Source organism: Dipteris shenzhenensis, chromosome 10 (assembly GCF_047967505.1).
Source record: "Dipteris shenzhenensis isolate YYH24624 ecotype China chromosome 10, Dip_SZ_1.0, whole genome shotgun sequence".
Taxonomy (NCBI): Eukaryota; Viridiplantae; Streptophyta; class Polypodiopsida; order Gleicheniales; family Dipteridaceae; genus Dipteris; species Dipteris shenzhenensis.
In genome coordinates this window covers 22,151,243-22,177,530 of record NC_141605.1, presented here as the reverse complement: position 1 = coordinate 22,177,530, position 26,288 = coordinate 22,151,243, and the positions used below count along the sequence as shown (strand labels likewise).

The following is a 26,288-nucleotide window of genomic DNA, read 5'->3' as shown; positions in this document are numbered from 1 at the left end:
CCATGGACAGGCAGATTGAGATCAGGAGAATCTCCTCAAAGCAATGCAGATAGTGGTATGCAGGTATCACGAAAAGGAAAAGAGAAGGTAGATCAGCCCATGTTTGATGTGAATGCAAGTCACTCTTATGTGGATGGTGAATCCAGTGGCTTAGAACAGAGCATTGATGATGAATTGGGTATTCCTTCTATTGTTACACCTAGAGTAAGGAAGACCAGGGATGTTTTGAGAGCACCTGGAAGTGAGCCTACTTTGTGCAAGTCTACCAGAGCTAGGTATCCTATGGATAGGCTGAAATATGATGGATTTACAGCCACTCACTATGCATATATGGCCAAAGTGATACAGGAACCAAAACCCACTTCTTTTGAGCAAGCCATGGGAAAAGAAAAATGGGAGAAAGCCATGGATGAAGAAATGGATGCCTTGGAAGCAAATGCTACATGGGAATTGGTGCCTTTGCCTAAAGACGAGAATGCAATTGGCTGTAAGTGGGTTTATAAGGTGAAGCACAATGCAGATGGTTCTGTGAACAGATACAAGGCCAGATTAGTTGTCAAGGGGTACTCACAGACATATGGTATTGATTATGAAGAAACATTCAGTCTGGTTGCAAGGATGGCAACCGTAAGAGCGGTCATTGCTATGGCTACATCAAAGGGATGGTCTTTACATCAGATGGATGTAAAGAATGCCTTCTTGCATGGTGATTTGCAAGAAGAGGTCTTTATGGAGCAGCCACTCGGTTATGTTCATGCTGTTCATCCTGAGTTTGTTTGCAGGTTGAAGAAAGCTTTGTATGGCTTGAAGCAAGCACCCAGAGCATGGTCTGACAAGATAGGACAGTATCTTGTCACTATTGGCTTTCAGATTTCCAAGGCAGATTTCTCACTTTATGTGAGAAAAACAGAGAAAGGTATTATGCTGCTTGTCATTTATGTTGATGATTTGATCATCACAGGTGATAGTGATGAAGATATCCTTCATGTGAAAATGCTATTGAAGTAGAAGTTTGAGATGAAGGATATGGGAGAGCTGCGTTATTTCTTGGGCATTGAGGTGATTAGATCACCAAGTGGGATACAGCTCTTGCAGAGGCAGTATGGATTGGACATGCTATCCAAATATGGGATGACAGGCTGTAAGCCTATTTCAGTTCTATTGGAGACGAATGTGAAGCTAAGCGCAGATGCAGGTGAGCTTCTGGAAGACCCTACTATGTACAGACGCATAGTAGGAAGTTTAATTTATATGACTATTACCAGGCCAGATTTGAGCTATGCTATTGGATTGGTGAGTTAGTTTATGCAGGCTCCAAGGAAATTGCATTTGGATGCGGCTAGATGCATACTTAGGTATGTGAAGTCCACATTGTAGTATGGACTATTCTATGAGGCTAGGGTTTAAATACAGTTGCATGGATACACTGATGCTGATTGGGCTGGTAGTATTTCTGATAGACGATCTACCAGTGGATATGTGTTCTCTTTTGGGAGTGTTGCGGTCACTTGGAGTAGCAAGAAACAGCCTACAGTTGCCTTGTCGAGCATAGAGGCTGAGTACAGAGGGGTGCAGCAATGGCTGCATGTGAGGTAGCTTGGTTGCATAAGCTACTCTATGATATGCATCAGAGATGGGCCAGTTGTCATTTATTATGACAACATGAGCAGTATACAATTGGCAAATAACCCAGTCTATCATGCTAGAACAAAGCACATTGAGGTGCATTATCACTATGTGTAGGAGAAGGTTTTACTAGGTCTTATTGATCTAGTTTATGTCAGCACAGAGGATCAGGTAGCTGACATATTCACGAAGGCATTGGGTCCAGAGAAGCTGCGCAAGTTCAGAGACCTGCTTGGTGTGTAGGAATTGGGATTGAGCTCGAGGGGGACTGTTGAGATATCGAGCTCCACTCGTGATATGCCAGGGTAACTGTTGTGCATTTATGTCATCGACTTGTTAGCTACAAATGCAGTTGGTACACCGCCCATGACTAATAGCTGGATGACAGCTATCCTTATGTACTCTAGTTCGTGGCTCAGTTAGTATGCCACCTTAGTTAGCTGAGTTTGGTTTGAGACCCACATATAGGGTTCTCCTATTTCTTTGTACTAGAGTTCTTTTTGGCTTACACAACAAAGAAGAGGAAAACTGTTTTTCGCCTCCACCTTTGTGTGTATTCCCCCATTGTGTATGTGAGAAAGTCGCAAGTGAGCTTCCTTCCTTCTCTCCCACTATCTTCACAATTCCCCCATTGTGTATGTGTGAAAGCTACAAGTGAGACTCCTTCCTTGTCTCCCACTCTCTTCACATGGTATCAGAGCTCAGTTCATGGTAAGGAGCTCAAGAAAGCAAACCAAGTTCGCAATGTCCTAGTAAGAGGATCAGTGTTACTTTCCTTTTTTTTTGAGTTTGGGAGCAAATCTCTGTAGGTAGCATAGCCGGGGAAAGTGCAAGAGTGCACTATCTTAGATTGGGACGCCCTTCACAGTGTGGTGAGAGGGCAGTATATGCTATGTTTGGGTGAAACTATTTTTTTGATTCGAGGCCCATTTTGGTGACAGAAGTTTTTCAGATGCACTCAGGAAAGTGCCCTGTTTTTGCTGTGCAACCACTGTTCTGCAGGTCGGTGAAAAGTTATCGTAGAAATTACATCGTATGCTTGTGCATAAAGATATTGGGACTGACAGAATCATTCTTATTGCATGTTGATGCATAATTATCACTAGGAAGTGACTGTGTGGTCAAATACCACTCTCGTCAGTTTTGCAGATTTGCCCTTGTGAGGCAGAAGAAGTATTTTTTTGTAGTGACAAAATATTTTACAGTGTTCTGTAATGGCATCTGATGCTCTTTCACAAATTGTCACTAAAAAGCTTGATAAGAACAACTTCCAAGCGTGGAAGTTTAGAATGACGAATTTCCTTAAGGGAAAAGGCCATTGGGAGTTCATTATTGGAGCTGAACAAGAACCAGTTATTCCTAATGTTCCCAATCAACAGCAGTTGCAGGCATTTAAAGGCTAGCATGAGAGAGCTAGAGAAGTTATGTATAGGCTGTCTATCAGTATTTCAGATTCTATGATTGTGCATATTATGGATGCAAGCACGCCGAAGGAGGCATGGGATACTTTGACAAAAATGTATAGCACAAATACGCAAGCTAGGAAAATGCAGCTCAAGCAGGAGTTGCATAATGTGCAGAGAGAAAATATGAGCATCAATGACTACCACATGAAGGTGAAGAAGATTGCAGATGCACTTGCTTCTATTGGGTCGCCAGTGGAAGATGATGATTTAGTTTCTATGACCTTGAATGGTCTAGGAAAGGATTATGGACAATTCTGGACATCCATTACCATCCATGAGAATTTTCTTGATTTTGAGGAGTTGAATGCTCTTCTAATTTTTGAAGAGCAGAGAAATGGTGGTGCATCTTTTTCAGGAGGAACTTCAAAAGAAGCTGTTTTCTACTCAAATGCTGGAAGAGGTAGAGGCAGAGGTAGAGCAAGCCGATTTGGAGGCCGTGGTAGAAATTAGAATATGCAACAAATTCAAGAAAACCAGTCCTATGGAGGAGGACATGGTAACTTTAGAGGCAGGGGGAGCCAAAGAGGTCGTGGTGGATGACAGAGAGGCCAAAATGCAAACAACAATGTTGAATGCTACTACTATGGTAAAATGGGTCATATGGCTAAAGACTGCTATAAAAAGCAAAATGACATCATGACTAGAAAATTACAGCAACGCAATTATGCATCCTCTAGTAGTCAGGGTGATGATGAAAATGAGCATCTGTTTATGGTGCAGCACATGACCGATTCTGTGACAAGTGCAAAAGAAAGCAATGATGTGTGGTATGTTGACTCAAGTGCATCAAACCACATGACAGGTCATGCAGAATGGATGTAGGATGCAAGGAAAATGGAAAAACCAGGATTTGTGGAGACTGGTGATAATACTGCACATCCTATTGTGCAAATTGGTAAAATTCCTTTGTCTATGCAGGATGGAAAAAAGAAATACCTGTCTAATGTATTTCATGTCCCGAATATCACCAAGAACCTGGTTTCTATTAGTCAAATGGTTGAGCAGGGCTTGCAGGTTAGATTTAATCCTCATGGATGCTTTGTTGAGGATATGAAGAATAAAGGTCGCTTGATAGCAAAAGGGAAGAAGAAGGGCATGATGTTTACATTGGATGCGGACATGCCTAAATTGAGTGCATCAATGTTTGCACATGGGACTAGTGTAGTTGCAGATATTGATATCTGGCATAAACATATTGGTCATGCTAATGTATAGTGACTTAAATTAATGCACACCCAAAATATTGTCGCAGGATTGCCTAAGTTCAAGGTTGCAGAAATGCATAAGGTATGTGAAGCCTGTCAATTTGGAAAACAGGCAAGGAAACCATTTCCTAGACATGTTCAAGAGAGTAAGAGGCCATTGGAATTAATCCACTCTGATGTGTGGACTACTAAAGCTTTATCTATTGGAGGCTGTCATTATTTTGTCACTTTTATTGATGACTACAGCAAAAAAGTTTGGGCGTATTTTATGAAAAAGAAAAGTGAAGTGTTTGGGCATTTCAAAGCTTTTAAAGCTATGGTTGAAAAACAAACAGGCCTGCAAATAAAATGCCTAAGGTCAGATGGAGGGGGAGAGTACCTCTCAAATGAGTTTGCAAGTTTCCTGCAGGAGCATAGCATAAAGCAGCAATATTCATGCAGTCATATCCCACAGCAAAATGGACTTGTAGAAAGGAAAAACAAGCATATTGGAGAGGTATCTCGTGCCATGCTCAACGAAAAAGACCTGCCAGATTATTAATGGGCTGAAGCAGTTGCTACAGCAGTCTACATAATAAACAGGATTCTGACTGCAGCAATACATGGCATGATGCCAAAGGAATGGTATACTAGTAGGAAACCAGATATTTCTCATTTGAAAGTTTTTGGTTGCATTGCCTATGTTCATGTGCCAGATGAGTTGAGATCCAAGTTGGATCCAAAAGCTGAGAAGTGTATCTTTATTGGTTATTCTCTGTAGCAGAAAGGGTATAGATGCTATAACCCTTCTACTCGTAAGTTTACAGTGAGGAGAGATGTTTTTGATGAGATGAGCATCTGGTATAAACCAATAAATGTGATTGATGATGTAGATGGACAAAATGGTAATGCTACACAGAATTCACAGTAGCAATCACAAAATATTAGTGGACTTGTAGTGTCCTCAAGAAGTGGTTCACATACTTCACCATGGACAAGTAGATTGAGATCAGGAGGATCTCCTCAAAGCAATGCAGATAGTGGCGAAAAACTATCAGCAAAACATCCGCATAACACATGCCAGACTAAATCTCCCGGCAAATGAGTTTTATACATGGAAACAAACAAAGTCTGGGAAAGCGCTTTCCGCGTGAAATCCTCCCCTCGCCTTGGCTACGGTGCCAGCACCCGGCTTTGCCTGGGATAATGAGATATGGCACCCTTTGGCACATGCAAGTGTCACAGAAAGGAAAAGAGAAAGTAGATCAACCCATGGTTGATGTGAATGCAGGTCACTCTTATGTGGATAGTGAATCCAGTGGCTCAGAATAGAGCCTTGATGATGAGTTGGGTATTCCTTTTGTTGTTACATCTGGAGTAAGGAATACAAGGGATGTTTTAAGAGCACATGGTAGTGAGCCTATTTTGCATAGGTCTACCAGAGCTAGGTATCCTATGGATAGGCTAAAATATGATGGATTTAGAGCCATTCACTATGCCTATATGGTCAAAGTGATACATGAACCAGAACCCACTTCTTTTGAGTAAGCCATGGGAAAAGAAAAATGGGAGAAAGCCATGGATGAAGAAATGGATGCCTTGGAAGTAAATGCTACATGGGAATCGTTGCCTTTGCCTAAAGACAAGAATGCAATTGGCTACAAGTGGGTTTATAAGGTGAAGCACAATGCAGATGGTTCTGTGAATAGATACAAGGCAAGATTAGTTGTCAAGGGGTATGCACAGACATATGGCATTGATTATGAAGAAATATTCAGTCTGGTTGCAAGGATGGCAACCGTAAGAGTAGTCATTACTATGGCTGCATCAAAGGGATGCTCTTTACATCAGATGGATGTAAAGAATGCTTTCTTGCATGGTGATTTACAAGAAGAGGTCTATATGGAGCAGCCACTAGGTTATGTTCGTGCTGTTCATCTTGAGTTTGTTTGCAGGTTGAAGAAAGCCTTGTATGGCTTGAAGCAAGCACCCAGAGCATGGTCTGACAAGATAGGACAATATCTTGTCACTATTGGCTTTCAGGTTTTCAAGGCAGATTTCTCACTTTATGTGAGAAAAACAAAGAAAGGCATTATGCTGCTTGTCATTTATGTTGATCATTTGATCATCACAGGTGATAGTGATGAAGATATCCTTCATGTGAATATGCTATTGAAGCAGAAGTTTGAGATGAAGGATTTGGGAGAGCTACGTTACTTCTTAGGCATTGAGGTGACTAGATCCGCAAGTGGGATATGGCTCTTGCAGAGGCAGTATGGATTGGACATGCTGTCCAAATATGGGATGACAGGTTATAAGCCTATTTCAGTTCCTTTGGAGCAGAATGTGAAGTTGAGCGCAGATGCAAGTGAGCTTCTGGAAGACCCTACTATGTACAGACGCATAGTAGGAAGTTTGATTTATATGACTATTACCAGCCAGATTTGAGCTATGCTATTGGGTTGGTAAGTCAGTTTATGCTAGCTCTAAGGAAACCACATTTGGATGCGGCTAGATGCATACTCAGGTATGTGAAGTCCACATTGTAGTATGGACTATCTTATGAGACTGGGGTTCGAATACAATTGCATGGATACACTCATGCTAATTGGGCTAGTAGTATTTCTGATAGACAATCTACAAGTGGATATATGTCCTCTTTTGAGAGTTTTACAGTCACTTGGAGCAGCAAGAAACAGCCTATAGTTGCCTTGTCGATCACAGAGGCTGAGTACAGGGGTGCAGCAATGGTTGCATGTGAGGTAGCTTGGTTGCATAAGCTACTTTATGATATGCATCAGTCTACAGATGGGCCAATTGTCATTTATTGGGACAACATGAGTAGTATATACTTAGAAAATAACCTAGTCTATCATGCTAGAACAAAGCACATTGAGGTGCATTATCACTATGTGCGGGAGAAGGTTCTAATAGGTTTTATTGATCTAGTTTATGTTAGCACAAAGGATCAGGTAGCTGGCATATGCATGAAGGCATTGGGTGCAGAGAAGCTGCACAAGTTCAGAGACCTGCTTGGTGTGTAGGAATTGGGATTGAGCTCGAGGGGGAGTGTTGAGATATCGAGCTCCTCTCGTGATATGCCAGGGTGACTGTTGTGCATTTCTGTCACCGACTTGTTAGCTGCAGATGCGGTTGGTACACCGCCCATGAATAATAGCTGGATGATAGCTATCTTTATGTACTCTAGTTAGTGGCTCAGTTAGTATTCCACCTTAGTTAGCTGAGTTTGGTTTGAGACCCACATATAGGGTTCACCTATTCTTTTGTACTTAGATTTCTTTTGGCTTTCACAACTAAGAAGAGGAAAACTATTCTCAGCCTCCACCTTTGTGTATATTCCCCCATTGTGTATGTGAGAAGGCTGCAAGTGAGACTCCTTCCTTCTCTCCCACTCTCTTCACATTCATTTGGTTTACCTCAATTACCTAATTCTTCCAAGGTCTTCTTGAAGTTGAACTCTAGTTTATCCTTCTTGCATAAGGTTTCCTCTTCTTTTCTCTCTTCAACGCATTTTAAGTAAACATTTGAAATTTGTTTTCATATATGTGCATGGTTAAACATTGGGAATGCATTAGGAGGGGACAAAAAAGGAGAGATTTAAGAAAAAGATGTGCAACTGGACAAGAACTAGACCATGGCTTGAATATAGGTAAACAGTATGTTAAAATTATGAGCAATTGAGAAGCTACCTAGTTGGCACTTGTTGAGCGTTGCTCTTGTTGGGTTAATTCATTGCACTAGTCTAGCTGTCCCCAAGAAAGAAAGGGTTAGTGGTGGTAAGTTGAAGATTTTATGGATCTTTTTGGTGAAGCAAAAGGTTCTCTAATATAGGTACTTAACATGTGATAGATATGTTCCAACCTTTTTAAGGAAAGGATAGGTCCTCAAAAGCTAGTGATTCATGTGTGGATGGTCACTAGATAGGGATCCATTAAGTATATGGAGTCTTAATAATTTACATATATGTATAGGATATTGGATCTATGATCTTGTAAGTTTTGGGTATGGCCAACCTAAGGCTAAGGTTTCCAAGCTTATCACTTAGAGCTTTTGAAAATGCATGAGCGAGTAGATAGATGTGATTGGTACTAATATTAATGGGTGAACATGAGTTGTTTTTATAGAAAGATTGAGTTTGAAAACATGACAACGAATGCAACAATTAAAGCATCAAAGCTAAGCATTATTTTATTTGCTATTTTATAGATATATTAATGTTTGACTTGTTTTGGCAAATATACCATGGATCTAATGAAATTATGCTAATGATGAATAATGCAAGACTAGGAAGCATGATATTGACCGTGAAGACATGATGAGATAATGATTTATAAATTGCAAGCAATTGGTACCCACATAAGGCAATGTCATATATTGCATCAAGATAATTTGTAAACATCTTAAAATAGGAGGTAGCTTAGGTATCATGGCCAATAGCCATGGATTTTGTAATTGACTATTTGACATTTATATATAAGAGGAGCAATCACACATGCTATAGGGTAGGAATGGATAGGATTCATGGGTCCATTTAAAACAATAGGTCTACATGTGTCATAAGCTAAGGGTAGTACAAATGGAGTTAACATAGTGCCACGAGCACATATTAGAGGCTAAGGTATGGTATAGGAATGTATTAAAGTAGCCACCCTAGGATGTGGACTACATGATGTGGAGATGTGGATCAAGGATATCCACAAGGAGATATGTGGATCAGAGGTTCCCACAAGTGTTGACCATTCAAAGTGCTCTCTCTAAATAAGAAGCCTATCATGTATTGTTGACATAGCACATTGAAATAGATTGAGTATTTCCTACCATACGTCTCCCTTATGGATTTTCTTCTATGGTTTGATCCCCCTTGATCTTTTGCTAATTCCATGTTCCACTAGGAGAGCCCAATCTGCACTTTCACATGGTATTAGAGCTTAGGTCTAGCTCTCTTAGATTAGTTTTAGACATAGCTGGGTATTCTCGTTTTGATACATCTTGGTTGAGATATTTTCGTCCATAGCTTTTCCCTCATTTTGATTCTTCTCTTGAGAAATTCATGAGAAAGGTTCTTTAGAGAGTTTTGAGTGTTGGAATGTTCTGTTGTGTAAGGTTCCTTTTAGTTCGTTGGGAGTCTTGAGGTTTCAAATTGGTGAAAAGTTATTTTTTTCATGTACCTCTCTCACATGTTTGAGCTATGAAGAAGTCAAAGTAGAAGCTGACAACCGTCAGCAAACACGGCCTAGAAAGCTAGCTATGGAAGAAAAATAAAACAGAGTTGAGCTCTATTGCTGTGGCAAGAAGTCATGAGTAGAGGACCTATGACTACAACAGTAGAAGAGTCGTGAGCTTGTAGCAAGACCTTCAAGTTGGCCGAGCATAGTGAGTACAACTACCTCAAATAAGCAATTGTTGTTGTAAACAAAGCTTTGGTGCTGCAACTTCAGACCTAGAGTAGAGATGATATAGAAGACTGTCCGCATCGATAATAAACCCCAACATTGGTATTTCTCCGTCTATGGTCTGATGGTGAGCTCTCTAGGATTCTTTATTACGCAAGCCACCTCCATTGCCACCTTCTTGAACTCCTCCTCAGGACACATAGGCAAATAGACCTCACTCCTGGGCTCCTCCCACCTAGACGTGCACAGCGTTGCATGATAAGAATTGCAACGCTTGAATCTTAAAGGGATCCTCTGGAGGACCACCTCCTCCTTATTTTGCTGCTGTGCGCCAGTGTAGTCTCGGTTGGTCATCTCACGCAGATGAGCTATGTAGAAAACCCCATCCACCCAAGGCTTCAAAGCCTTCATTGTGATGACCACAAGCTCCTTTACAATAACCAGCCATGGAGGCTCTTCATCAATGACATCTCCAAAGGTTCCTGAGGCGCAACCTAACAAACAAAAGGCTCCGGTTCTCACACAGGCCTTCGTCGATCACCTTCTACGCCAACCTCCAATCCAATAGTCTTTGCAGTGCCATCTTCTACGATGTCCAACAACTCAATGATCAGCTATCACCTGACCACCTGAGAGTAGCTATGAAAGCACCCAAGGGAGGTATTGACATCTCATGTGTCCTTTACCCTTGTACTCTCTAATACTTCTCCACCCCTTCTCCACTCCTCCCCAACCTTACTCACCACTTATTTCCCTTTCCTTATCCTCCATCTCTTGGATCTATTGTTTCCCTCCACAGCTACATACATTCCATTTTCACAATCCTTCGCCCTTGTACCCAAGTTGCCCTTGCAACCCTTAGGATTCTCAACCCCTACCCCTCTTAATCGATGAAGGATACTTGACCTCCCCTTTCTCAATCTTACAACGTTTCTGAACCCAACCCATACTAAATCATGTAACTCTTTCTTAACCTTAAATTCCTAGCTTAGATTTCTTAATTCTAGACTTTACACGATCTTTTTGAAAATTTAGTCCTCAATAGAGGTGAGAATATCCATCAACCCTACTGGACAACATTTCTTATTCACATAAACTCATTTGAGGACGGCTTTGCATGATTTAAGCCTACATCTCTAACCAAAATATGACTCGATGCCCGACATTACACTTATAATTGCTTATGATCTGAGATTTTTGCTTCTAGGGAACTACTCCCAGCCTCTTGCATATGCAGCCTTTGAAAAAAAAAAAACCAGATTTTACAACAAGAGTACAAGTTAGACATATTGCATATGAAATGGGTGGGAGGAGTAGGCTAAAACAAAAAAATTCATTTTTGACAAAAAGGAAAAGTCTTGTTCCTCAACATGTTGTAATGCGAAGTTTTGGAGGGAAAGCCATTAGATTTTCCAAAACTAATGTTTTGGCTTTTGGGAACCTCATCCCTACATCTCTCTATACAACATGTTGAGGAACAAGACTTTTCCTTTTTGTCAAAATGAATTTTTTTGTTTTAGCCTACTCCTCCCATCCATTTCATATGCAATATGTCTAACTTATACTCTTGTTGTTGGGACTATCTCTTCCTAATCTCTTCCCTTGAATAGCACAATATGTTGCACAAATCCTTTGATTTTTAAAATTATGGCAACCAATTGAACCTTTGGAAAACATGTTGCACCAATTCAAAAGTTTTCTAAATTAGTAGCCAAAATGAGGGTGGATATGGTATCAGGTAAAAAACATGTTGCAAGCCAATTTAGTAGCAAAAATGAGGGTTTAGGATTCAAGCTATTTAGGATTTAGAAGTTCAAGTTTGATGGTTCTCCCATGGTTAAATTCGATCATGTATTAATGAATGATGCATAGGATGGATGTGAACAATCCATCCCATAGATCCCTCCATACAAGCTTTCCAATTACATAGTGTGATATATTGATTATGACAAGTTTTATTTAGATAGATCCCACCATACAAGCTTTCCAATCACATAGTGTGATCGATTGATTTATCATAATTTCATAAGTTTTATTTGGGATCTATACCAGGCTGTATTTCCCACTTTTACATCAAGCCCTATGCTCTAAAATTTCCCACCATGGCCTTCCAACTAAACCATATTCCCCTGCCAGTCTACCCCTCTCTCTTCCTTGTAGGCTTGAATTTTTGGATGTTACAACGTCATACATTAGAATGAAGGCCCATATCATTCTTGTAATGTTGTACATCATTTCATGTGTTATGCACATAAACTACTTATTTTTTTACGTTACACTTCTCATTGATCACTATAGTCCATGCAAGCTTCTCATTCAATCAAGAAGTATGGCAAAAAAGCATCCTTTGAAGTTAGTATGATGGCCCACATCATTATAATAGTATTATACATTATTTCATGTTATGCAACAATTAGAGTGTCCTTGGAGGCATGTGCTGGTACATTGGAGTACACGATTGGCTTCAACATCATTCTAGTTGTTTATGACAATCTCTTTTTTGCTCACAAAATATGAATGTTGGAGATCTACTAGCAAAGATGGTTGTTTAGCTCTAAGAATTTTATGTGCATGTATGTATATGTTTCTTCATGTAGCATCCAAACAACTAGAGAAAATATCACACCCTTGTATGTTCATATGTATATGTCTTTAATTTATCCTTAAATAGAGGCTTCATAGTACATTATCTCAATGTTATTAGCCTTTTCATGAATATGTTTGAATAACAAAGATCATTTAAATGAAAACTATACTTGTTGACATTTAGTTACTGAGTAGCCCTTATAACATTAATAATGGATATACATCAATGTTCTTGCCCGGCAACTACTAAAATGAAATAAGGACATCATTACCAAATATTGGCTGGTAGGTATTACATCATCATTTTCACAAAAGCTAATCAATATAAACATGGGAGTGTGGGTGCAATAGAATGAATGTGGAATGTCATACACTAAATTTCATATATGGAAATTTAATTCACCATATCATTGTTGTGCCATCAATTTCCACCAGTTACTTCACACACGTAATGGATCATTTGAGACTGTATTTGTATTAATCATACAATCTAAATATAATTCATAGTTTGTTGGAAAGAAAATTTAAGTAAGACTTGGAGAACACCTTAAAGGGGGGGGGGGAGAGAGAGAGAGAGAGAGAGAGAGAGAGAGAGAGCTCTAAACAACAAACTTGGAATCCTCTTGGATGCTATACTTATGATACACATATTTCAACTTGCTTATTTTTACCTTGATGAGGTAATATTGAAATATACACAAAACATTGTAAAATATATTGTCCTCCCTAATCTATTATTCCTCTTGTATATCATTACTAATGTGATTCTCTATTCCCATGCCTTGCATGGATGGGTTTTGTTCCCTGGTGACAATTCCATGGGCCACATGTTCCATTGGAAGCAGACATGTTTCTTGTTTCTCCTTTCGAAAAACAAGATACAAAATTGCAATGAGATAAGCTAACATGGCAGAAAACCCAACAATTCCAATAATAACTAATGCACCTTTTGTTATACCATTCTTTGAAATAAGCCATTTGTAAAATGTGCTATATAGATAGTAAATATTAATCACCATCATTCCACAGCTAACTATCCATGTAAGGACACTTATCTGCAAAAGTAAAAGAATACATAAGAAGAGCATTGATATAATGTTAGTCCCAAATTGACTACAAAATTCTTATACTACTTTTTTCTTACCAAAATATGGTTTTTGTTAGCACCCATCTTGGTCTTACTGGTAGTGAACTTTAGTAATGGCAAAAGAGCAAATGGAAGCTCAAAGGATAATATCATCTGCATACAAAATTATCAATGAATGCACCACATATTTAAAACATTATAACTTAAAGTTCTAGGTGACTTGTTTTGAAGTTTTATTACTTATATCCAAGACAACCTAGTCACTCACAGATGATATGATGATTAGCTTTCCAGCTCCAGATGATCCTCCAATTAGTGCAGCTATCAAACTTGGTATGATTGCTATAGATCGAGTCAAAAGGTTTCTGATCCATGCAACCATTTTTAAATCCAAAAATCCCTACATAATGACAAAGTTCTATGTGAATCTACATGAACCAACTGGCATTAAGTAAAAATCAAAATTCTATGGATGGTCATTTATAAATTAGACATAGATCTTTCATAATGCTTTGTAAATATTATGAGTATATTAAATAAATCAAACAATAACTTGCATGCCCACACATATAAATTACTCTCATGATATTAATCAACATCATTATGTTGTATCACTCTTATGTTGTAATCATACTCAAGTCCTAACACTTTATGATAGGCTTAGGGGTTATCTTGATTTGGTATAGGCATGTAATAATTATCCTTGATGCTAGAGCTCAAGCGTAGGCTTCAAAATTAAGATAGTAGTGGTAGCTACTACAAAGTACTCACATGTGTACTCAGGGTAATTGAAGGAATACTAAATGCAAACACACAATAATCTGTACACAACATCATTAAATGATGTTGATTTTTTTTTTGGGGAGAAATGGCCAACTCTATGCATATAAAAATTTCAACATAGTCAATTCTAGTTTCAACATGACCAACTCTTTAACTGTTTTCAAAAAACATAGTCAACTAGAAAACTTGTCACAGGTATTAATGTGATGGCAAAGATGGAAAATTTGAGCTTGATTCTAAAGTTTAGATTCAAAAACCTAGTTTCAACTTTAAAATCATCCATTAACAGCATAAGTGAGGCAAGTTCTCTATCATGTTTAGATTTCAAAGTTAGATTCAAAAACCTAGTTTTAACTTTAAAATCATCCATTAACAATATAAGTGAGGAAATTTCTCTATCATTTTCATAATTCAAGTTACTCAATTGACGTATAATCACTTCTATTGAGTCACATCTTTCATATAATGTTGATCTAGGTTGGCTTCTCTTTTGTTGTCATTATTCCACCCATATATTTTATAAGCAAGTATCAAACCTAATATGCTCTTATTAAAAGGTTTCCATAGGGATATCATCTCTACCCATGCTACCCAAACAAAACGTTTTACTAAGCATTGTAAGTTGACCTTAAATGTGATTTTATTAATCGAGATTCTAGAATACATTGCATGCAAGGAAATCAATACATAATGGACCCTTTAATGGGATTGGGTGGATAAGTGGAAACTCTCCACGTGATCTTAGTGTGAAAGCACATACATCAATGTGGCAACTTTATGCTATAGCTCATGGGGGTTTGGGATCTCCATTTACAAGTTAAACCATCCTAAATTTTATGTTTCTATAAATTCAAACATGATCTAGCTATTAGGAACTCCCATTGGAGTTTTCCATTATTTGTACATATTGTCACTTGATGTTATCCCTCGTATTTTTTCATGACTCAAAATTTGCATTCTTTTGAAATTTGATCTGGACATCACCTTTGTATCAATAATGTTCAATTCTTTTAAGAAGTATCCATCTTACAAAATTAGGGTCTTTAATTAGTCTAACATGGCTAGATCTCTCTCTCTCTCTCTCTCTCTCTCTCTCTCTCTCTCTTCAAATTTTGACAAATAATGCACCAAGGCATCAAGGCATCCTTTTAGATATAACAAATGTATGTTGTATCCAAATTTTCTTAGAGCACACTTATAAATGTATTAATTAAATAAAATAAGGCCAACATTCAAGATAATCTAAGAAGCCTTCATGCCTTAGTGTCAAATCTAATCTTCATACTTTAGTACTTAAAACATCGGTTTAATTATATACCTATTCATAAAATTTTAAGCATGAAGGGCTTCACATATTTTATCAAGAGTTATGAGTACCTTACCTCTATTATAGTACATCATAGGTATGGATACATCAATAAAACATAAATGTGGTACAATAACATTACTATATAGTTATGGAAAACAATCGATCTCTTTGAGAAATTTTAATGATGATAGTATAAATGCCAAGAAGCCTGAAATATCATTGAAAATGCATAAGATGTCCCTGAGGCATATGCGGTGCCGAATGCTGATGTCAAGATCAATCTGTAGTCTTGGATCCAACGATTAATCTGCATTGAGTAAGGATTATATATGATAGCCATAAGTGCATGCTGAAGCACTGGTGTTCCCCAGGTTGCACTATGGCTAACCTTGATGATGTCCACTGCACTGGAGTAGGACTACATCAATGCATAAATGTCCTCATGCTGAGGAATTATTGCTAATCGAAAGAGGTGGTGATCACTGGATCCAAGGGTGGTGCAATGAAACATATTGAATCGATGCTGGAGTATCATTATCACTAATCTACAGATTTGTACTGCTGATGAAAACTATGTCCAACGATGTGATAAGCTCTGTATCATAGGTGAAAGCATCAGTGATAATGGAATCACCTGAGGAGTTGAATGTGATGTGGCATAAATCTCTACATGCGGCTAGAGATGTGAGTGCCTCATACTAAGGACTCACTTGCTAAATAATTGCATGATCACTAGTGAACTCTTGCTAAGTATCTGCATCTAATGCGATAGTAGATGGAGTCAGATCCATGCATGAATGTGATGGTTGTACATCACTAGAATCAAACTGTGCTGATGTAGATGGGAATGCCTCATGCTGAGGGGTGTCAAGTGTGCCTCATGTGATGAGGACTTACTGAGACATGTGCATGATCAGAATGTGAAGGCTGATCCATCCTAACATGTGGAACATCTGTGTCCAATCTCTCAAGCCCAATGAGACTCGAGTTTGCATCATAAATTGGAACATACCCTGTGGCAATGAATGATCGAAGTAGGTTCTCTTTCCAGTCACCTATCTCATCTAGATTCATGGCTGGTGTATCATCAACTGTGCGATGTGAATAGCTCCATGTTGGAGGTGGTCTGGTCCTCTATGCTAGAGGCTTACCCATGTTCCGATGAGAGATTCTATCCATGAGAACACTGTGTGAGAGCTGCCACTGTGGGGCTTACGCTAAATGTAAATTTGAACCAAGTCATGTGACAACTATGTGTTAGGAGTAGCCAAGAGGCTATATAAGACTGATGTATGTGTGTAGGAACCAATGCCAAAAAATAGTCAACAATGGGTACTTTACATGGGTGGCATGTGTGTGCAAATGTGCAACAATCCTAAACCCGAGAGGAGAACTTTACCAAGTGTCACACTGTGTGATGAACTGCTAAATGCCAAGAGACTAAGCTGGTGTCAGATGTGTGATTGTGTAACCGATGATAGGTTCAATGGATTGACGCTGTTGGTAACTAGTCGAGTAATGTGGAAATGGCTTATTGGCTTGGTGGAGTTTAATCTCCTTTATGGCTATGCTAGTCTACAGCTATACTACACATCAATGCAAAATGCAGCAAATGAATTTTATATGGATTGATTTTATGTACTAGCTATGCTGCAATGGGGTGGTTCCAATGATGAGGATTGGATGATGTTGACCTATGGAAAAGTCAAAAGATAGATCTGAGCTGCTTAGTGCATAGACCACGATCTGGCTCATTTTTGTTTTTTGGATCACCACCAATTCCTTCTGGATAAAAAGGTATGGCCATTTGAAGTCTATGCCAAAATTTGTCCAAGGAGGGGGTCCAAATTGATGATGTGGCCTATGGTGATATGGGTGACTCGGCATGCTAACTGTACTTGGCTAAGTGGGTAGCTGAGGTGTCATGTGACACATGGACAATGATGTGGTTGGCTATTGACATGGCAAGGGTAATGACATGGCACTATGAGGATGGCATGGTAGCCCGACATGGCTAGAAATGTTGATGTGGTAGATATTGGCATTTGCTGATGTGGCACCTGACCTAGCAGTGTTAAGGTGGCAGGTGCTGATGTGCCAGTGAGGTGGCATTGATGATGTGGTTGCCTATGTGGTAGTCCACATGGTAGATGACATGTCAAAGGTGACATGGACCCATGACATGGTTGGATAAGGTTGGGAGGACACGTGGTAGAATTCTATGATGCCACATGGCCACTCGTGAACCTAACCTCCTGTGTGGTCACCTTGACCCTCAACGTAAGCCTATCAGAATCTAAAGAGATTCATAGGAATCTTCAAAATATTCTGATCTCCTTCCTCCACGTTCGGCCTGTTGAAGGTGATTGTCGCTTAGGAGGTCGTTGATGGCGATTATAGCATGTCTTTGGCTCTTGCAATGCTGCTGATTCTGTCATGTTGGTCAAGCCAAGGCATTACAACCCATGGGAATGCCAGTAAATGGCAAGGACAGCTGGTCATGAGTAAGCTATCTCATTGTTGTGGCATGGACAAGATGTAGATGCTTTAGATGGCTACATAGTTGGGCATTGAGGTTGGGTGCAATGTTTGATGTCCCGTTAAATGGCACTGTAGAAGTGAGCCACTTGAGGGGAGTAGTCGACGGCATTGCAGATGTTTGTAGGGTGTTGTTGACATTGGTTGCTGGTGTGTAGGCATGCTAAAAGAGTTTGTTTGTTGGAGGCATTGATGGGAGTGTCTAGCTATGGTGTTGGCAACAGCTGAGAGGTCATTGGAGCACTTGAGGATAATTGAGTTGGCTTGTTGGAGCTCGTAGCTATGCTATGTGTGCGGGTAGTCCTACATTACGTTGGCTATGGGAAGGAGCTTCATATCTATAGTGTCTCCGTTTGCAACTCCATCGTCTTGTATGAGGTCCGTGGAGATCATTGATGAGCAACCCCTTGAAGAGCTCAAATGATTGGCTATGTAATCACTAAGTGCCGACTCCTTACATGTGCCATCATCACTTGGTTACGTTGGAGGTCATTAGAGGTAGCTTGAGAGGTGTTGTTGTCATTGAAGATTGCGGGAGGCCTGGCTGTAGAGGCACTAGCTTAGTGGGCATCATTTGTTGAATCACGGGTCTGCTCGCTAAGGGCTACATTATTGTGATCAAGCTGCTTTGTCCATGTCGTTGTAGTTGTGGACGTGCCTTAGTTGTTTTGAAGGAGACTTGTTTCTTCTGTTGAAGAAGACAAGGTTGTAGTTTGGCCACTTGTAGATGCTTAGAGTAGGGCTAGTTCCTTTCTTCGTTGTTGCCTCTATTGAGTCCAATGTGGTTGGTTGTGTATGTGCCTGGCTGTCATTGAGAAGGACTCAAACCAGAACAGAGAGAAAAATTTAAGGCACTCACAGTTTTCTTATAGTTAAGGGACCTTACAAAGCTCTAGAAAATGAAACTTCACCAAAACATTCAAACCCACTACATTCCTCTGAAGGAGCCTACAAAACCTTCACTTTACCAACGCTCATGAATTCTTTCAAATAAACTTAGAATTTCTCTCAAGAATTCAAAAAGGAACCTCATATAAGAACTCAAATGGGAGGAAGACTAGAAGAAGCCTAAATCTGCTCCATAGCTTAGAATGGCAAGGTTTCTAAAGCAAATATGAGATGGGGAACAGATCTATGATGAGATCTAGAGAGATGATGAAGATGCCTCATGGATAGTAAGGGCTTAACTCTCTCAATAGAAAGTCTATCACAAAGATCAGAGATTGAGATGCCTCGTGGAAGGAGGGCTTAGTGCCTTGACAAGATGCAAGGTCTTGGGAGCACTCGTGCTCTGATACCATGATGAAGTGGGAAGAGATAGAGAGAGAGAGAGAGAGCGAGAGCGAGAGAGAGAGAGAGAGAGAGAGAGAGAGAGAGAGAGAAATGCAATTGAGATTATTAACTATACACTATGTTGTATTGATCATAAACATGAATATATACATGAGTACCCCTTAGGCTTAGGGTTAGAGTTTCCCTTAATGCCCTATAGGTATGGTGCAGTTTTACACCATCCAGGGGCTTGGCATTTTGCGAGTAAGTTTTTGCGAGTTTTACGAGTTTTTATTAAATTTTTTCTATAGCTCATGGCATGCCATTAAAAATCATATAGTGTAGAGCTCTTACAACCACCTTGATCTCTAGCTATAAGGATTGAATCGACTCAACCATACTGGTTTTTTTAAATGAAAAAATTTAAGCATAACTATACATTTAGCATTGGGAGAAATTTAAAATACTATTTTATGCACAACTTGTATTCTTACATGCAGAGGACCCAATACAAACAAAGGCATGTGCACACCTTTATTGAGAGGGATAGCTTGAAGTCTATAAAACTATACACTGTGGGAGCTATAAGATAGCCCCCTAGTAAGGGCAAGCTCGGCCACTAAATTCCATATATTTCCTCGCTTTTATATGCACAATTAGAAATAGATCTAGGAAGCTTAACGCACATAACCTTTTCCCAAATCTATCTTTTAATTAATGATCAAGGGTTTTTTGTCCTAGTCGAATAAGATGCCTTAAAGAAATCATATCAAACAAGACGAAAGTTGAAAAACTAGGAGAGAAACTTATAGCTTGAACTCTTCTTTTTGTGATATTATACGAGAAACTTCTCCTACAATTTCTTACTTAAATTTTATAAGAGGATTTTCTTCCTTTAACTCTTCTTCCTTTTTTATTCTATTAATTCAAATATGGAGTTGTATGTATTGGGTACTCCTAGGTTGATAGCCTAGTAGGGTTGTAGGCCCTGTGGACCCCTAACTAGATCACATTCCCTTGGGCTCTTGGAGGCTCTAAATTTTAGGGAATGGGAATGGATTGATATAGGACATCGTCAGAAGAGCCCCCCTTCTTTTGATGCCCGGTGAGTAATGCGAGGACATTTTAGCTCAGCTTGAGAGGCTAGAGGCCTATCACAGCACCTCATTGGGAGAGACTCAGGAAATCCCTTAGGAATAGAAAGATCACTCTTTCCTTTTAGCTTTCTATACATGAAGGGATTGCAGTGAAGCAGTGGAGGTTATGGTGTGGTAAACCTCTAAGGGGTGATGAGTAATACAACGGATAGTGGAGGGGTGAGGGGCCAAAATGCAAGTGCCATGTGGAAAATCTCATGCATATTTACTAAGCGGTTCCTATGAAAAGGCTTCTACCACTTTGGAGAACTTCTTTGGCGGTTGACAGGCTGTGAGCTTAACTCTCTTATGAGATTTGGAGCTCTTGATCTCCATGAGTAGGCAAGGGTGATAGGTGATTTTTTTTTAAAAAAAATTTGCAAAGAGGGGGCAACATGTGATAGAAGTACTTCATCTCATGGGATTGGATATGGCTATTGACACGACTCTTTGGCTCTGCATGGCCTCGTTATGGTTTTCTCCTGTGACCTCTACTTATATTAGGCCTGCTTCAAAGCAACATACTCGTGTGGTGCATGATATCTGCTCTAATCATTTGGAGCTAGAGTAATTTCTTGTGGTCACAGCCTTTGTGGCTAGCATGATAGGTATTTTTTAAACAAATGCAACAAGCCCCCATAGGGATGTGCATATGTTAGTGTGTGAGTGCGTGCTTTTAGCTAGAAACTTATCAATAAAATTATGCTTTATATTTCAAGCTCTCCCTCCCTCCCTGTGTATGTGTGTGTTGTTATGGATAAAATTGTCTAAGGAAAAAGGCATTAATATGTGTGTGTGTTTGTATGTGTGGCAATAGTATAATAAAATATGGTGTGCATAGGGCCCAGGGTTGAGGTGGCAGGGCATGACCATGTGCCACCCTTCCATGTAAGAGGACCCATAAGGTGTGATGTACATAATCCATGGAAGTAATATTATTAAATGTAAGATGGCATGGCTCCTCCATGTGCCACCCCTCCACCTAGGCTGCATTTAGTGACATATGGGTCAAAATCCATGGGAGAAGTAATATAAAATAGGTGGAGATGGATATTATATTGGGTTATTCCCTCCATATAGGATAGGCTCATGTGGGGGAGGTATAGAAGGTCCAAGAGAGCAAGTTAAATAATGGGGAAAGTAGGATGAGGTGGCAAGATTCCTTGTGCCAACCCTCCACTTATCCTCCTAGAGGTTTGAATATATTATAAAATTAGGGAGAGACCAAGGGAGTATCATAGACTTAAGATATGGGGCTTGATTTATGTGGGAAAATGAGGCAAAGGGTTGTCGCACACAATTGAGAGTGCGTAACCGCCTAGCCCACATGGGAGACTTTTCCACACACACCATACATGTGGGAGGATGCATTTATTGGGAGAGAGTCCCTCTCTTGGCTATAAAAGGAGGGGGCTATTCCTTGATGAGACACGCTCATTCTTGTAAAGCCACCTAGCTAGTACTTTGATTTCTCCCTTTCCTTCCTTTCAAAATAAAGCATGGTTCTCTTCCCTTGATGTCTCCATCTTTACATTCCTCCTCTCATCATGTACACGCTTCTCTTCCCCCTCTCCCTTTCCCCTTGTGTCATAGTCTCCCTCTTCATTCCCTCCCCTTCTAATTCCTTTTTCCCTCCCATGATAACGTTTCGCCCTCATGTTCTTTTCTCTATGGCCCTCGAGCGTCGCCATGCTTAGCCTCTAGCATCTGGTCCTGATTTCTTTTCCGGCTAATAGAAATGGTGTGGCTGCTAGGATCGAAATCTCCACGGTTAGTGGTGTAAAACCTGTTACTCCTACGACTGGGTGCGGCTCTGCAGCCTCTTCCGTGCATAGTTCTCTACTTTTGCACCTCCAAACTGTGTACCTTCCCTGTCCCTACGGCTGCAAAACCTCCCTGCTTCTGCACTTTTAGTCTGCGTGCTTTCTGCTCACGGTTCCTACGTGTATTCTGGCCGGCAAATCTTCTGCTCGTACCGATCGCATCTGCAGAACTGTAATATATGTGCTCCTTCTAAATTCCTGCGCGTGCATTCGATTCGCGCGTCTACTGTGTTCACCCACGCGATAATTTTCTGGGCTCTTGCATTTTCTGGTCGCGGACATTTTTCTCGCTTCACGTGTCTACTGTGTTCACCCGCGCGACAGTTTTCTGGGGCCAGAATCTCTTCCATTCCCGCATGAATATACCGAAATAACATAAGATTTAGCAAAAGCAGAGTTAGAACATTGGTTAATGACTTTATTGAAATTTTTCCAATCATTACGTAGATAACAACGAGTCCTGCGTCTTCTGATCGCGGATAGTTTTTCTGAGTTTCTACAAAACTGTAATAGCAGATCCCGCGCCCCCCCTCTCTCTTCTCTTCTTCTCCTTCTCTTTCTCTTTTCTTCTCCTCTCCTCTCCTCTCCTCTCTTTTTATTAAAGAGTAGGATTTGAACCCAAGACCTCCGCTTTCACAAAAGGGAGACTTATCATTGGGCCAACAAGTTGGAAGTGATAAAAATGTAATGATTTTCCTTTATATATTGAAATCGCGAGAATTGTGACTCTCTAACCATGGGGAGTTTACTCTTGCTGTAAAAAGCAAAAGTACTTCATTTCATGTGCTCTATTCACATCTCCCACTAGATCACCGATTCGAAACTTTTCCAAGTCTACTTCACGGATGCATGCCACACGAGGAGGGTGGATATTTATGTCACTTCTCGACGAGTTTAAGGATTTGCCTGGTCCTCCGCTCATTACGGCTACCAATTGGCGAGATCTCTTTCTTGATCTTCATGTCGACCTTCAATGGCAGTTGCTGATTTCTTGGCACATGAAGCTTGTACTTCAATCACACATGACGCGAGTGGAAGCACTATCCCAACAAAGCCGCAAGCCACGAAGGAGTGTGATCATTTGTAAGGAATGCAAAGGTTGTGGTCATCATGAAACTAAGTGTTGGGCATATTTGATACGAGTTTACCGACTTCGAAAGATCATCAGAAAGGTCCTCAAGGACATTGATCAAAAGAAGGATGCCAGACCGCACACCCCTTGAAGAGATAGCATGGCGACTACAAGAACTAGAAGAAGTTGAAGGTGATGTGCAAGCTCTCCAACTGTTGATATTTATCATGGCATTCTTGTTTGCCTTGATTGAACAACCTCATGCAGCGCCGTGTCTCTAACCCTCGCTTGTAAAGATGGATGTGATATCATGAGGGTTGGTCCTTTTAAGATTGTCTATGTGCTATTCTATGCTGAAGATTCTTCCCGTGTAGCATTTCACAATACACCAGTCACACCCTACCCTGCCTATGTGTGCTTTGTGGATGTATCTTCACCTGATTTTCAGTTCAAGCTTCCTCTTTCTATTGTTTTTCCATAGATAAGCCTGGTCTTGCCTCTCTCTTTTCCATCTTCCAAGCATGGCTGACATTCTTGTGTTTTGTGGACGGGTGAAAGAAAATCCAAACGAGCATCTTGTGGCCTTCAAGCGCTGTTGTGTTTCTCTCAACTTTCTTACTGAAGACAGATGGCTGTTGGTTCTTCCCTCATTTCTAGAGGATTTGGCTCAAGTGTGGTATGAGAAGCAGGCCAAAGACGTTCGCCAAAGCTCGCCAAGGTTGACAGCAGCGATGATTGAGTATTTCAGCAAAGAAGAGGAGCTGGAGAATGTCTACCTGCAAGTGGCAAACTTGAAGCATTCAGAAGGTGAGATGGCACATCAATATGTGGATCGAGCAGCCGTGCTCCTGGACCGTTTAATTGCCATGCAGGAGGACAATGCCGGATTTCGAGCTGAAATGACTCAGCATGTATTGGGCTACCTTGTAGCATGAGCAAGTGATGAATTTCGCCTCAAGCTTAAATGGGAGAATCCAGAAACTATGGTGCTAGCATATGAGATTGCTCAAAAGTTTGATAAAGTTCAGTCTGACCCCGCTTCAAAGAAGACGATTGTCCCTCCACAACTCCCTCAAATCCTGCAACAACTTGAGGGGTCTAACTCAGGAGCATACCCCCACCCCTCATCAGGGATGTATCCACCGCCTCCACCTCAAATGTATGGTCCTCCCTTAGATGCTAGAAGGCTCATTATTGCACGGAATGTCCCAATATTCCAAGGGTGAATATTCTAAGTGAATCAAGCACTGAGGATTCTGACGTAGAGATCCTTGACCTTGGGGAAAGAAGTCGTACCACCTCGGACCCCTCTCCAAACCGTGGACCGGGCCGCCCCAGAAAGAAGGTGTCCTTCTCAGAGCCCTTAGATGCTGAGATGGCAGACCCATCAACAGAGAAGACTAAAAGATCCTGCAGGAGTAAGTGGTCGCCATCGGATTTTTCCATCGGCTCGGGGCAAGAAGACTATTCAGTCGTTCAGGACCTTGCTCATTGTTCTTTGAGCATCACGCTCCCTCAACTAATAGCATTAAGCCCTAAGGTGAGACGTGAGCTGCAGCAAGGGCTTTTAACAAGGAGGAGCAAGAAAAAGGGAAAGGTACAAGAGGTATCTTCTATCTCTGAAGAAATTGATCGGCACCCACATACAGTCGATGTCATCATAGATAATTGCCATGTCAAAAATGTGTGTGTTGATGGGGGAGCTGCATGTAATATCATGGTGCCCCGAATCATGAAGAAATTGAATTTGAAATGTATAAGGCGTTCCTCGACTCGAATCAAGGTAGCAGATGGTCGACGACTCGCCACCCTGGGAGTCATTGAGGATTTGCCCATCACTGTCAATGGGTTGACCACCACCGTCAATTTCTATGTAGTGGACATTGAAGATACGGGTAGGAGTTACCCAGTCATACTCGGGAGACCATGGTTGAGAAAGAGTGATGCAGTCAGCTATTGGAAGACAGGACACATGTCTTTTGGTGCTTCTAAGGAGAAGATCCCGGTGCAACCAGGTGCCACGGAACCAAAAGAAGAAGAGGAGCAAGACAGTAATACTCTCTCATCCTCGGTGTCTGAATCAATGGAAGAATCAGACGGGGGGGAGAAGTTCTCAGAGGAGAAAGTTTACATGATGGGGGTGTCTTCGACCCCGCCAACTGCAGAAAAGGTAACAACTAGTCCTCAACAGCTTGAATCTATGCTTTCCCCAGACCTCACTCCAAGTGAGAAAGACGAGTTCCTAGAAATGTTCAAAGATTTCTTTGCCCTCTTTGCAACTAGCTACCACCACCTTCGCCATGTAACTACCATAGAGCACAAGATAGAGTTGAAGCTTGATATGAAGCCTGTGGCTCAGAAGTATCGGAGATTAGGGCCCCTACAGACCGATGCTTTGCGCTCGGAATTGCAGAAGCTTGTAGAAGTTGGGTTTATTGTTCCGGTTCACAATACTAAATGGGTTTCACCAGTGGTAGTCACCCCAAAGAAAAACAAGTGGCGGGTCTGCATCGACTATAAGAAACTCAATGCAGCCACCAAGAGGGACCATCATCCTCTTCCCTTTCAAGATCTCATTCTTGAGAAGGTAAGCGGTCATGAGATGTATACTTTCTGTGATGGTTACTCTGGGTTTTATCAAATCAGAATTGTCGAAGAAGATGTGCTTAAAACCACATTTGCCACACCCTGGGGGACATTTGCATTCAAAGTAATGCCATTTAGCCTCACCAATGCTCCTGCTATCTTTCAAAGATTTATGAAGATGGTGTTTGTTCCTTATTTGGGGGATTTCTTGGAGGTGTTTTTAGATTATTTTTGTATATTCTCATCACGTAAGGAGCACGTCATGAAGGTTAAATTGGCCTTCCGAAGGGTCAATGATGCGAATGGCAGTCTCAACCTTGAGAAATGCACCATTGGAGCCACTCAAGGGAGGTTACTGGGACATATTGTCTCATCTGAGGGCGTCAAGCCTGACCCCGAGAAGGTA

At 40.6% G+C, this 26,288-nt stretch overlaps 1 protein-coding gene across 1 annotated transcript in view; it reads right to left on the bottom strand.

Annotated features, from left to right (window-relative positions):
- Positions 1 to 13,010: 13,010 nt before the first annotated feature.
- The window catches only part of LOC147897554 (metal transporter Nramp6-like), a 92,141-nt gene continuing 78,863 nt past the window's right edge, over positions 13,011 to 26,288 (bottom strand). The window contains exons 11-13 of the mRNA XM_087380045.1: positions 13,632 to 13,763; positions 13,421 to 13,516; positions 13,011 to 13,331 (exon numbers count right to left, since the gene is read on the bottom strand). Coding sequence (XP_087236171.1) covers positions 13,011 to 13,331; positions 13,421 to 13,516; positions 13,632 to 13,763 — 549 coding nt within the window. The remainder of the gene's footprint in view (positions 13,332 to 13,420; positions 13,517 to 13,631; positions 13,764 to 26,288) is intronic.